At 38.5% G+C, this 14,109-nt stretch overlaps 1 protein-coding gene and 1 pseudogene across 1 annotated transcript; both read left to right on the top strand.

The window, feature by feature from the left end:
• Positions 1-2,423: 2,423 nt before the first annotated feature.
• Positions 2,424-5,131, top strand: LOC120142924 (transaldolase-like). Its single transcript, XM_039157387.1, has 7 exons — positions 2,424-2,696; positions 2,875-3,046; positions 3,142-3,191; positions 3,573-3,873; positions 4,196-4,384; positions 4,482-4,664; positions 4,758-5,131. Exons 1-7 carry the CDS (start codon positions 2,509-2,511, stop codon positions 5,001-5,003), a joined length of 1,329 nt encoding a protein of 442 aa, XP_039013318.1. The 5' UTR covers positions 2,424-2,508; the 3' UTR covers positions 5,004-5,131.
• Positions 5,132-6,022: 891 nt separating this feature from the next.
• Positions 6,023-8,751, top strand: LOC120142682 (annotated as a pseudogene).
• Positions 8,752-14,109: the final 5,358 nt, after the last annotated feature.

Here is a 14,109-nt window from a genome sequence, read left to right as displayed (position 1 = left end):
AGAAACAACTGGTGCAGGTCCCCAAACATCAGACACAATCTATTTAAAAGGCTCATTGTATTTAATCAAAGACTTACAAAAAGGCAATTTGTGTGCTTTGCCTTGCATGCACGCAGTGCAACCATGATTGACTTTAGATTTATTTGAAGAGATATTACAAGCTTTCATAACCGACAAGACCACATCCATAGAGGGGTGACCTAGCCTTCTATGCCATATCTCCAAAACATCATGTGAACCAGAAACATTGTGAGCTTGAAACCCTGCATTCTGCTTATCATATGACTGCTGATCATCACATGGCAACAACTGATATAGCCCCTCATCCGTGAGTTTCCCTCGAAGAAGAAGCATTCTGGTCTGAGCATCATTCACAAAGCACTCAAAAGCATGAAACTCAAGGAAAATGTTATTATCACGTATAAATTGTGAGATAGATAATAGCTTCTTCTTAATATTAGGAACATGCAACATGTTTCGTAAAATTAAAGACTTCTGTTTTGTAGGTAAAAAACCTCGACCAATATGATTAATTTTGACCCCTTCACCATTGCCCATGAGTAAGGTATTTACACCGGTGTAAACTATACCTGAGTCAAAAGCTTGTAGATCGTTCGAGACATGATACGTAGCACCTGTATCAGGATACCAGGCAGTCTCACAAGGTACTGATGAACGAACTGAATTAGCAGAAATAGAAGAGTTGAACGCTGTAGGAGCCGCGAGAGCGAAGATTGGCTGTCCAGAAGATATGGGAAATTGATAGTACCCTGAGATATGAGGGACACCAGTCATACCTGATGAACCAGGTCCAGCCGAATAAAACACTGGTGGATGAGAATAAGAAACAAAAGAGTGAGAGAAGGGCTGAAACGTACGAGAAAGCACTTGCCCTCCAGATTGCTGCTTGACTGAATTCATTCGAGCAAACTGTTTCTGGCCATCACTAGACTACTCCTCACCTCCAGTTACATCAGTAAAGTCACGATCAAAGCGGTGATAACATTTTTGCACCACATGGCCAAACTTACCACACAATTGGCACTGAGGTTTGTTAGAACTCCGTCATCGGCCTCGACCCCGATAACTACCACCTTGATAGTCTCGATTTTGACCTGAACGTAATTGTGAAGTATCGCTCTCTTTAACTTCAACCTCAACGTTATTTACCTCCTTAGGTAAAACGATCAAGTTAGCCATAGCATCTTCATGCATGAATACTTTCTGTCTGGCCTCACAATCTATTAACATATCAGTCAAAGTTTCTAAAGACAGACTATCACGAGACGCAATAGCGATGGTAGACTCAAACTCTGCTCAGTAACAATACTGCCAGAAGCATTAAGTAAATCACATATTGACTTAATCTTTGCAAGATACTCACTAATAGTCAGTCCATATTTCCTTTGAGTATATAAGCTGTGTCTAAGGGATGAGATCTTGGCAGCAGATCGAGCACCAAACAATCGAGAGATAGCAGACCATATGGAAGAGCTTGTTGTAAGGCCAGTAAGATGAGGAAGAACCTCAGTCCCAATCGTGGTGAGCAGCCAAGAAGCTAGCAATTTATCTTGCTGCCTATGAACCAAGAAAATTGGATTAACCTCAGTTTGGCCAGACACATTTGTAACATACTCATCCGATAAAACTGCATCATTGGAAAGAAAGCTTGTCAATCCATAGCCATCAACTATCAAAGCCACTTGATGTTTCCAAAGCAGGTCGATGCTCTCGGTAAGCTTGACAGTATCATGCTTAGGGATATGCTGAATCCCATTGATCCCCAACGGAGCTATCATCGAACTTACAGGAGAAGTATTTAGAGATACAGTTTCAGAACCTCGAATCAGATATAAAGTTAGATCAACCATGATGAGCAAGAAACGAACTAGCAGCGGAAGAAACAACTAGGATTGGCGACTGATACCATGTCAAGGTTCATTAACACAGTTTAATGAACATAGAAAGAGAAAAGAGAGAAGAGGCTCTCAAAACCTTGTTAAAGAAGGAAAATGAAGAAGATACATTTCTAGTTACAACACAGCTTATTTATAGCTTTATGAGCTTACTCAACTGAACTGAAATAGAACCATAACAACTTAAACAGAAGCATAACAACTTGTAACAGAAAACTCAACTACTTATCACTAACTAACTCATAACAACTTGTAAGCTCATAGGAACCTATTACATCGATTAGTGTGTTTAACCGAATGCGTTTTAGCCCTAAAGCTTTTTTCATCCGGTGTGCCTTATTCTCTCTAATGTTAGATCGGTCATTATTTTTCAATTGATGACTCACATAAAAAATTTTTAGGGTAATTTTATGGTAAAAAATAAATAAAACCTGTTTACTCCTACCCTCCAAACCCACCTCGTATATATCTAAAACTCAAATCCACTCTAAATCCATTCTCTCTAGTTGAATTCTAAAGTTAGGAGAAGATACAAATTTTACCATCACCAACCTCCGTTCTGTTCAGCCTGTGATCCCTTTGTTCTTTCTCAATGGCCACCATTTCCAAGCTCTCTAGCCCCACCCCAGCCGCTTCCCTTTCATCATCTCTCAAACCCAGATCTTCTTCCTCTCTTAAATGCTTCGTTGGGTTCCCTGCAAGGCCCGGTTTCAACTCCAAGCTGCTTTCATCTTCATCCTTGTCCTCGATCAACAACCACCCTTTCAAGAGCTCTTTGGTGTAAGTATTTCTTCTCTTTTTGCCGAAGCCCTTTGTTTGTTTAAGGTTGTCTTCTTTAAAGGTTTTTTATGCATGTAGATGTTTTGATCCCATTTCTTGATTTGATGTGGAAATGAATTTGCTTTGATTGGTTTTCATTTTGTCTGCGCTGATTTCGGCTGTGTTTTGATATTTGTAGTGTCAGATGTTCTCTTGGTGATGGAAACGGTAGTTCCGTGAAGAGGACTAGTTTGCATGATCTCTATGAGAAAGAAGGGCAGAGTCCATGGTACGACAACCTTTGTCGGCCGGTCACTGATTTGCTGCCGCTGATTGAAAGTGGGGTTAGAGGTGTCACTAGCAACCCAGCGGTAAATGCTGCCGGCTATGCTTTTGTGTTTTTATCTGTAGTTTTAGTGTTTTTTTTTTGTCTATTTGATTTACAATCTTAAATTTGTTATTGAAGATTTTCCAGAAAGCTATATCGTCTTCGAATGCTTACAATGACCAATTCAGGTATGCTTAGTGAAACCCTTGTTTTAAGTAATGCTAAATAACATAGATGTTAGAGATTGTAACCTGAACTCTATTTGGTCCGGTACGAAAAGTTCATGGTACGATAGAATCAAATTCTTCAGGAGGAAAAATGGGGTCTGTGAACCTAAGGTTTTTGCAATCTTTTCACATAAAATTTGTAAAATCTGTGTGTTCATCCTGTTATCTTGTTCAGTCATTGAGGCTTATCTTTTCATGTCATAATATACCCTAAATACGTTGCAGCCGCAGAAAGGAAAATGAATATAATTTCAGTTGTCTGGTTATCGTGATGTCCTGATGTTTGATGATATCATTTTCTCTTTTGAATAACCATGTCTTTAAAAATGCTTGAAATTGTAGGGATCTTGTACAGTCAGGGAAAGATATCGAAAGTGCATATTGGGAGTTAGTGGTGAAGGACATTCAAGATGCTTGCAAACTTTTTGAGCCAATCTACGATCAAACAGATGGAGGTGATGGTTATGTTTCTGTTGAGGTTTCTCCCAGGCTAGCTGACGATACCAATGGGACCATTGAGGCAGCCAAATATCTTCATAAAGTGGTTGATCGTCCCAATGTGTACATTAAGATCCCCGCAACAGCGCCATGCATTCCTTCGATCAAGGAAGTTATTGCGAATGGAATAAGTGTGAATGTCACCGTATGTATTTCCGATTTCCCTTGCTTAAATTAGAGTGGAAGATGTTGTCTTGTGCTTCACTAGTCTGTTTTATGAAAATTCTTATGAGCATCTACTCTTACACCTAATTTAGCATTTAAATGTGCCATTAGCAGTAACACGATGACTGTTTTCATCTGATCGGAAAATCTTTGCAATCATGATACTGTTTGCAGCATTATAATATTGGGCTTGTTCCGCTGAAGTTTTAGAAAATATAGGATGTATCTTGCATGTACATTCATATTATATTTGTTTCTTTTATGTTCTAAACTTCATTTTCGTTTCTTATGTGTATATGCAGCTCATATTTTCACTTGTCAGATACGAAGCTGTCATCGATGCCTACCTGGATGGCCTTGAGGCTTCTGGGTTGAGTGATCTCTCCAGGGTTACAAGTGTGGCTTCCTTCTTTGTCAGTCGGGTAGACACCCTCATTGACAAAATGCTCGAAACAATTGGAACACCGGAAGCCCTTGATCTCCGAGGAAAGGTAACTAAACCGCAATATACACTTGTGTGCACTTCAAATATGTACCGAATTACATGTCAAAATCCGCTTACGTCATGGTATGTTCACTCTTCTTTAGGCTGCGGTAGCACAAGCAGCACTGGCATATAGGCTCTACCAGAAGAAATTCTCCGGTCCAAGATGGGAAGCTTTGGTGAAGAAGGGTGCCAAGAAACAGAGGTTGCTGTGGGCCTCAACCAGTGTCAAGAACCCTGCCTACCCAGACACTCTATATGTCGCTCCTCTTATCGGACCTGACACAGTGAGCTATCTTCTTGTCGAATAAAGTTTTGTTTTCAACTTGAGTTGATGAATAACCCGGTAATATATCTTCGGCCATTTGTGGTGGTTGCAGGTTTCAACCATGCCCGACCAAGCTCTCCAAGCCTTCATGGATCACGGCACGGTTTCAAGGACGATAGACGCCAACGTGTCTGAAGCGGAAGGCATCTATAGTGCGCTAGAGAAGTTGGGGATCGATTGGGGCAAAGTCGGCTCACAGCTGGAAGACGAGGGAGTGGAGTCTTTCAAGAAAAGCTTCGACAGTCTTCTCGATACATTGCAAGAGAAGGCAAACACTCTTAAATTCGTGACATCTTAGGTTTAGCCGTCGCTGCAATCGAATAAAACGAGCGGGACCTCGGTTTGTGCTCGGTGAGCGCTATGTGAAACGTTGATTATCGTGTAATATGGAAGTGTTTGTTTAATGGAACTTCTGTTTTGTGCTTGTTTTCTGCCCTCTCATGGCTACTACTGCTATTGCATGTGTTGGTCATTGGTTAATTTTTTTTCCATATTATTATATTAGGCGCTGTCAAAAAAGCAACTGTGATTTGTCTAAGCAATGGGTAAGGCAATTGACATTCCATAAAATCAAGTTAGGATTATATTGAGATTACAAATAATTTTATTTTTAAATTATAAGAAAAAAACTGATTTTAAAAATTAATTTTATTGAGAAAAAGAGTACTAACGTGTCATTTGAGTTTTTTAACGACAACAGATGAAAGTCACCATAATAATAATAACATAATGAATTAAAGATTAATGATTGTATTGTAAATTTTAAAAGTTTAGTAACAATATATAAATATACTAAACGTTAAAAGATTATTCAGTGTAGTTTACCCTAGAAACAAAGGTGAAAAATAAAGGGTAAACTACTCAATTGACCACTTAACTATTTAGCCCTTTTACTTTTACTATCGATCTTTTAATTTTGTCCAATCACACCACATAACTATATAATTGTTTCAATCATGCCATTAGCCGTTAACTGTGACAGAAATGATGACGTAGCAGTTAAAAGGCACTACTAAGTTGACCACTTAACTATTTAATTTTTTCAATCAACCCACTTAACTATAATATGCCAATTCCTTTAATTGCCACATCATCATTTCCGTCAACAGTTAACGGTTAATGGCTTGATTGAAACAATTATATAGTTATGTGGTGTCATTGGACAAAATTAAAAGATCGATGATAAAATAAAAGGGCTAAATAGTAAAGTGGTCAACTGGTAGTTTACCCAAAAAATGAAAGAGTTCAGCAGATAGTCGTCAAAATCGGCGATCCGACTCGTGGCGGAAAGTCGCCATGCGAACGAAATATGCAAAATCCCGTTCTGTAACCATCTTTCTTGTCTCTTTCTTCCATCGCTTCTGGCTTTGAGCTTTCTGGAGACACATTCTGTTGCATTAAAAGCACCAAAATTTCCCTTTTCCTTTCTCTTTTCGTTTTCCCTTCTATCTTTTTTCCAGGTAAAAAACAACAACAAAAACAAACAAGCAAAAAAGAAAATTAAAAAAAACCCATCTTTTCTTTCTGGTGTATCTTCTTCTACGTTCCCCAAAACAAGGGAAACCCAAAATAATTACAATAATGTGGGAAAATGTAATGGCACTGAAAAGGACGAAGAATTAGATTATATAGAGACGAGAGAGATCTGATTGTGGTTCCAAGAGATGTACAGAGCACCGTTGTCGGCTCAGCTCACTGATTCCGACCTCCGTGTCATCGACTACAATGCCACTCCGGTTCGAGTCTATCAAGTTTGGAAAGGAAGCAATGTGATTTTCTTCTTCCCCATTTTTGTTTTTAAATAATTGTTCTTGCACTTAAACATTTTTGTATAATTTCTGTCCAGAAATTTTTCTTTGGAGGTAGAGTTATATTTGGTCCAGATGTAAGATCAATCTTCCTTACGATATCTCTGATTGTGATCCCAGTCGTTTTGTTTTGCGCTTTTGTTTCTCGAAGAATCATTCGTGCATTCGACTCATATGGGCAGTCTCATTGTAGCTATTCTAATTCTGTTAACCATATATGTAAGTTTCATCTTCCATTAACTGAAGATAATTGAACAAATCTCTTTGATTTTTTGTTGATTGTTTGGGCTTATTCAGTGATTAATGTTTTGCCTGTCAAACTAGTTCAGGATCTTATTCTGCTGCTGCTCACTTCTGGGAGAGATCCCGGTATCATTCCTCGAAACGATCATCCTCCGGAACCAGAGGAAGATGTTTCGACTATGTCTACGGATTGGCTGGGGAGTCAGAGCAGTGCTGGTCTTCCTAATTTACCTCCTACCAAAGATGTTGTGGTTAATGGTGTGATTGTCAAGGTTAAATACTGCCACACGTGTATGTTATACCGTCCGCCGCGTTGCTCGCATTGTCGATATGCAACAACTGCGTCGAGCGTTTCGATCACCATTGTCCGTGGGTGGGGCAATGTATCGGGAAGGTATATTTAGCTTCTGTGTTTAGTATTTTCCAGGTCATGAAAAATGTGGGTTAGCTGATCCTTGTTGAATCAAAAGAAGCAATCGTTCTCGTCTTTGGAAACTTGCCTTTCTCGAAATAATGGCATAAGAGATGATAGCAGAGATGGACTTTATGTATCACCTTTCACAAAGTGATTAGGAGTACAAGTTCTTCATGTTAGTCAATGATGCCTTGCTTAGTACTCTGAAGCAGGGTTTCAAATCGCGGTCGCGTTTTCGGTTATTTCGGATTTACCGTGATTGCGACCGTCGCGGGCGCTATTGCGGCTGTCGCGGGCGCTATTGCGGCTGTCGCGGACGCTATTGCGGCCGTCGCGGGTAACTCGGACGGCGGCGAAACCGCTATATCACGGCCGAAATCGCGGTCGCTGACCGTTTTTTAAAACCCTGCTCTGAAGTAGTGACAACAACAACCAAATAATTCGATTCGCTATCTCAGAGTCTACTTAGTGATGCGATCATGCAATCTACCGTTCGAAAATCACATTTTCGGTCATTGGTAAATTGGAACTCTTCTTTTGTTATAAAGATATGCTTCTCATAGAACTTTCCTAACCTGAACTTCCAGTCAGCTTTGTAAGAATCAATTTAAGAGGTAGGATTTAAGATAGGTTTCTATGACATTGACGTGATTCTCATGTCATTTGCTGGCTTTCGTCTTGGGAGCTTTTTAATCGTCGAGGCTGACATTTAAAAGTCGTTTCTTGACAGAGAAATTATAGATTCTTCTCATGTTTGTGTTTTCGACAACCATACTATGCCTGTACGTTTTGTTCTGCTGGATAAACATTAAGAAAATAATGGCCGAATGTCATTGTAACCTCTGGAGTGCATTCATGAAGTCCCCGTTTCCGCGATTCTTATATATACTTTATGACCGCCTGGTTCGTTGGAGGCCTCACCGTGTTCCATCTCTATTTGATTTTTACCAACCAGGTTCTGATCTCTTCTTTACCTTCATTTACTGTCTGTCCTCTTTCTCTGCCTTGCTTATTTTATGTTTTTGCAGACAACGTACGAGAATTTCCGGTACCGATACGATTTGAAAAGTACCCTTATAATCGCGGTTGTATTCGCAACGTGTTGGAGACATTCTTGTCCAAAATCCCCAAGTCTAAAAGTAACTTCAGGGCAATGGTCAGGGTGGAGTCATCTCCTCTCTTTGGCTCTCAATGTCATTGGCCCGGCCTATGATCCCAGAGAGGCCAAGAGAAGCTTCGACATCGAGACGGGAAAGCGGAAACCCGTCGCTGCCGAGGATTTCGAAGAAATACGCATCCGGATCAATAGTGGTAGCGGATTGGAGAGGTGTGGAACACAACCGAGGCACACGATCCGAGTGACAAATCCGACTGGGATCTCACCCGATATAACAGTGTTGGCTGCCGATTTCGTAACGGATTACGGTTTCAAGGATAGAGAGAAAGTTCGTAGAAAAGGCCACTGAGCTGGTTTCACCAAAAATCATATTCAGGAAGTATTAACAATCTTAGAATGTTGTGGTTGTTTTTCGGATTTATTTGTGTTTGTAATTGGTTTGATTTGTAGGTGAAGGATTAAATTAAATCAGAAAGGTTTGTTTTAGCGTAGAAACAACTTGCGAGTTTTCTTCTGATGGATTTGTTAGAAGCTTTCATCAATGGCAGCGGTGGAATCAAAATCCCATATTTTGGCGTTTCATGTTGCTCTGCTCTACTTGTTCGATTTTCAAATGAAATATTCTCATTCAAACAAGTTGCTATGGAACAAGCAAGTAAAGGACGAAGCAACGCTCCCTTGAAATTCCAAATCATCAACTAATTAATGCCATTGAAACAATAATCCATTTAATATTTAACTATGAATGTTGTTTGGAAATGGAAGTCGAGTATGTTAGGGTGAAATCCGAACAAAATTCTAAGGACAAAATCAGATTATCAATAGAAATTACAAATAAAATATTTCAAATATACAATAATTTAAAATTTTTAAGATACAGTTGACATCCCTAAATGGTGTGATTATATAGTCTCACTGCAGGCCAGCGGAGACCAAACGGAATTTTATACGATTGTATTTTATTTTGAACAATTACTATTTAGGAGGAGGAGATGAGAATTTTTGCTCATAATAAATATTAAACTGATAATTTAGAAGAGAGAGAGATTAATGATCACTTTTAACCACTCACTCTAAAAAATATTAACTATATAATTGTATTTTTAGCGTAATGTAATATTTTATTTGTAGACATTTCATTTCATCCTATGTGTCACACTTATAATATTTAAAATTATATTGATTATCTATATATATTATTTATTTCATTTGTTTTGCAGGCCCAAGCCAACATTTTTACAAAGAGAGACAGTGGCCCAAGTTACACACCCAACATTACATTACACAAGACCCAAAAGTGGGTGACCCAAAAGCAGTAACCCGTGACCCGAATGATGGATCAAACCGAATCAGAACCCGCACCGGCCTGGAAAAACTAGGGTTTCCAGAACACTAGTTCACTCCTTGCTTCCAACGGCGCCTAATCACTCACGCAGCCAAAAGGTCAAGTTCGCCGGTTCCCTCGCCCTAACAACAACCCACAGCTGATCATCTCGGTTCAACATCAAACAAACCACAAGTGTTAGTATTTTACTAAAAATCAAACACCCAAAAAATAGTGGTATTCGAGCCCTATAAAATCCTATGTAAATCAACACCATGACACACACAAGATCACATAGATTTACACAAAGCAAAATGAGAGTATAATTTTTTTGGCTTTTATAGTTAGCCCATGCCGATCCACGACCCGCGCGTGACCCGATCCACTTTGTAGGGTCGCACGTTTTCATAATAATGGCACAATTCTCATTTAGTCCCCCTTGCTTCCTTAAACCTTATTTTGCCCCCTTTTAATCAATTTTAACCGAATTTACTTTTAAATTAGCCCCTAATTTTGATTTTATTTCAAATTAATCCTCTGATTAGTATTATTATATATTTCTTTTATTTTTATATTTTTATCTTCTTCATCCTTTGTTTTTAATATTTGTATTTTTAGTGTATAATTAATATTTTATTTTTATTTATTTTATTTATATTTACTTATATTTTTCATATGTACATAGATATATATATATATATATAAATATATATATATATCTATTTTAACCCTTTTTTTATCATATTATTATTATATGACTATTATTTTACCTAATATTTATATACATGTATTGTATTTCTTTATTTTTATTTTTTTTTATTCTTTTTTATTTTTTATCTATGTTTTATTTAATTCCATTACTGTTTTTGTTTTATTTTGTTTCAGTTTGTTTTATTTTTTATTTTTTTTATTGTTTTGTTTTGTTTTTTATCATTTTTATTTGTTTATTCTTTTTTTACTTAGTTATCTTTTTTATTATTTATGTTTTAATTCGACTCTGTGCTTCACTATAATCTATCATCGTTATCTTTTTAAGGGTATTTCAAATCAATTTAAGGTAAGTAATTGGATCGTTATTGTTACCTTTTCATTTAAGTTATAATTTTCTTAATTTAAGACAACTGAAAATTACGTAAGTACCGAAAGGGCAGTTCAAGGGTGCTAACCCTTCATGACTGTAACCGACTCTGAATCTGACACATCTTTGGTAAGATGCAGATCAGGTAAGAAATAAGGTATCCGATCAACCCATTTGTTTTAAAATAAATGATCGGCGACAGCTCCAAATCATTTTTCCTAATTATAAGCCAATTCCAGGCCCACCGAAAGACGTTCCGACAGCTTGGCGACTCGCTGGGGACAGGTAAGTGAGTCAAGCTAATGTAATTTTCAGTTGTCTTTTTAATGAAAAGGGTAAGTTCAAATTTTAAGGTAACGTTTCGATCCTTATTGCTTATTTTTTTATTATATTTCGAGTAAATAGTGGTACTGGCCATTTTTCAATGATTTCAGCCTTAAAAGATTTTTCATCTAAGGCTCTAAACCGAGCTCCAAACCTGAGCTCCAAACCTGTTTTTAATGGGGGTGAAAGCGACGCTCTTGTGAGAATTATTCTCCGTATGGGCCTAGCAAGTAACCTTCGGGATTTATATACCTTAGCTTTCGTGTGAATTTATTCTCCGTATGGCATAAGGGAATGTTTCCTCTCGAGTTTAACTTAGTCTACACAAGCTTGTAATGGGCTTAGGACTAAGGGTCTGGCAAGCTCAATGGGGCACCAGCAAGGAGAACTCGAGTACCGTTTTTTAGAACCTAAACTGAGAGACTATAGAGAAATAGAGTCTACCCGAAACCCTATTTCAAACCCTAGGATATTTTACCCTAACCATGCAGTTTACTTTTTTCTTATTTGACTCTTTATTTTCATTTTCATTATTATTCTTATTTTTACTACTTTTTGCTTTCGTATTTGTCTTTTTTAGCATTTGTATCATAAAAGAGGATATTGATCCCTAAAAAAGAGTTTTGTTACACCAATAATCTGAATTAATGAACAAATGTGTTGTAATACAAGAGATAAAAAATGCCGAGGTACGACTATGGTCCGAGAAGACTCAGAAAGAGAAGGGAGACAGTCTTCAGGGAAGCTATATGTCAGAACTGGTTAGCTACACCTCTGTCAGCCTGAAGCAGAACGATGTACAAGAGTTACAGAGCATTTGGGACAGTTGGAAAGGTGACCGAAAGCATAAGTTCAGCCAGTGATATGGTGATATCGCACTCTACTCCATGTCAGGATAGATGAGCCCTTGATCAGAGCCTTAATTCAATTATGGAATCTGGGGTATAACTGCTTTACCTTTAACCGGGAGGACATGGTGCCCACTATTAAGGAGTATACGATACTGCTACACTACGAAAACATTAGATTGGAACAAGCCTATATCAAGCATATCAAAATTCAGCCCTTCAAAAATGGGTTGGCCAAAGTCACAGGAGTAGACGAGAAATGGGTAACTGACCGGACTCAACGTAGAGCTATCGGGGAAGGAATTCCTTGGGCTGACATCAAGCAACTAATGAAGAACCACCCTGATGAATGGAAGGCTATAGATCTTTTTGCATTGGGTCTTTATGGTTTGATTATCTTCCCGAAGACTTTGGGGTGCATCGACGTAGCCGTGGTGGAATTGTTTGAACAACTCCTGAGGCGAGTAAATCCAGCACCAGCCATCTTAGCTGAGACCTTTCGCTCTCTCAATCATTGCAGAAGGACTGGCAGAGGAAGGTTCATTGGGCGTGCTTCGCTTTTTCAAGTCTAGATTCACAGTAATTTCTGGAAAACTAATGGGGTTGCCTACTGCCGATTCAATACCACTTATTCACCGTTGGGAGAGTTCATTACTCTAAAATGGTATGAAGGCACTTTAAAGGAAAAGTGGATGAAAGTCTTCACACATTTTCAGGACCGGGATATTACTTGGAGAGCCCACTGGTTGTTACAAAGTGACATTTTTTTCCGGTGTGGGGATTCATACACTATTACCCTACTTGGATTATGGGGAGGAGTTGGGTATTCTCTGCTTTTGGCACTTCGATAGTATGGGGCACAAAATTTCGTCCCAGCAACATACGGACTATCGGGATCAGAATTTGTATATAATGGTGACAACTACAAGAAGATGATCAAAGAGGTAGCTGAGTCATAGAAGAAGGTATTCCGAATGGATGTCGTAGCTGCCAATGACATACTTACTTCGGATTATTTAGAGTTGCAAAGATTGAGGAAAAACGACAATATCCCGGTACTAGACTATGAGGACACTCGAACCATGGAAGAACATCTCAGGCCTATTACTTCCAAACTTGAGATAGCAAAGGCAGAGTTTGAAGCTGTGAAGAATGAGCTGAAACAAAAGGTAAGAGAACTCGAAGCTGAACGATACCAGTGGAAGTTAGATGCTGACACTCAGAAAGATTGGGCAGATAAATTGGAGAAAGAACAGAAGAGAGTTCGTTTTGAGCTCGAAGACTTGAGAAAGGGGTACCAAGAGAAAGTCCAGGATAACTCCAATTTAAAAAGGACTTCTGAGTACTGTAAAGATGAAGCTCATAGCCTGAAAAGGAATTTTTAGGGGCCTGATAAGAAAGCTCTAAAGGAACAGCTGAAGACTGCTCAGAGGTGCTTAATAGACAATCAACATCAGAACAAGTGCTTGATAATCTAGGTAGCTGATCTTGAGAAATCTATTCAGAAACAACATGAGCAAGATGGCAAAACCATAGCCGAGTTAGAAGCCATTGTGGATGCATTCAAGAAGCAATCAAGTGAGCTTCAGATAGTGCCTTTTGACGGAGGTTTACGATGGTGTTTCCGTTGGAAGCAAGCTCAGCATAGGGTAAAGGCTAGAGATGCAGTCATCCACGATTTCCTGGAGCAAGTACAAAAGGTAGGTTGTCACTTACATGGCATAGTAAGGGAAGCTGGAGTGGTTCGACAAGGCATTTAACCAGTGACAGATGAAGGAAGAAGACTTGTTAACCTACTAGAAGTTGTTCGGGGTCTAAAGGATTTATTCTGGATGTACATTTGATTGTTTTTATGTCTATTCGTTGTGATTAAAACACTTTGGAATTTATATTTCATGTTTATTTTTTATATTTTCCATGTTTTTACATTCATATTAACTAACAGAACATGTCTCAGAAAGAGCAAACACAGAGTTTACCTCCACGAGCTCAAGACACACATCACCCTCACAACACTCGAACAAAGAAGAGACAAATAGAGGCCAAAATAAAAAATATCGAGGAGAACATGGCAAAATTGTAGAAAGAGCTGGAAGATAAGATAGCCAAAAACAGTCAGAGTACCCTGGATTCCATCACAAAAAGCCAGGAGTCCTTGGTCGATCAAATCATGGACAAATTATATGGTTTACAACAAAAAAGCGCACTAGGGGTAGGCTCGTCTGAAAGGGTAACTATAACACCGAC

The sequence above is a fragment of the Hibiscus syriacus genome, unplaced genomic scaffold (assembly GCF_006381635.1).
Source record: "Hibiscus syriacus cultivar Baekdansim isolate YM2019G1 unplaced genomic scaffold, ASM638163v2 tig00110831_pilon, whole genome shotgun sequence".
Taxonomy (NCBI): Eukaryota; Viridiplantae; Streptophyta; class Magnoliopsida; order Malvales; family Malvaceae; genus Hibiscus; species Hibiscus syriacus.
The sequence above is the reverse complement of the archived record's forward strand: the minus strand, read 5'-3'. Positions and strand labels throughout refer to the sequence as shown.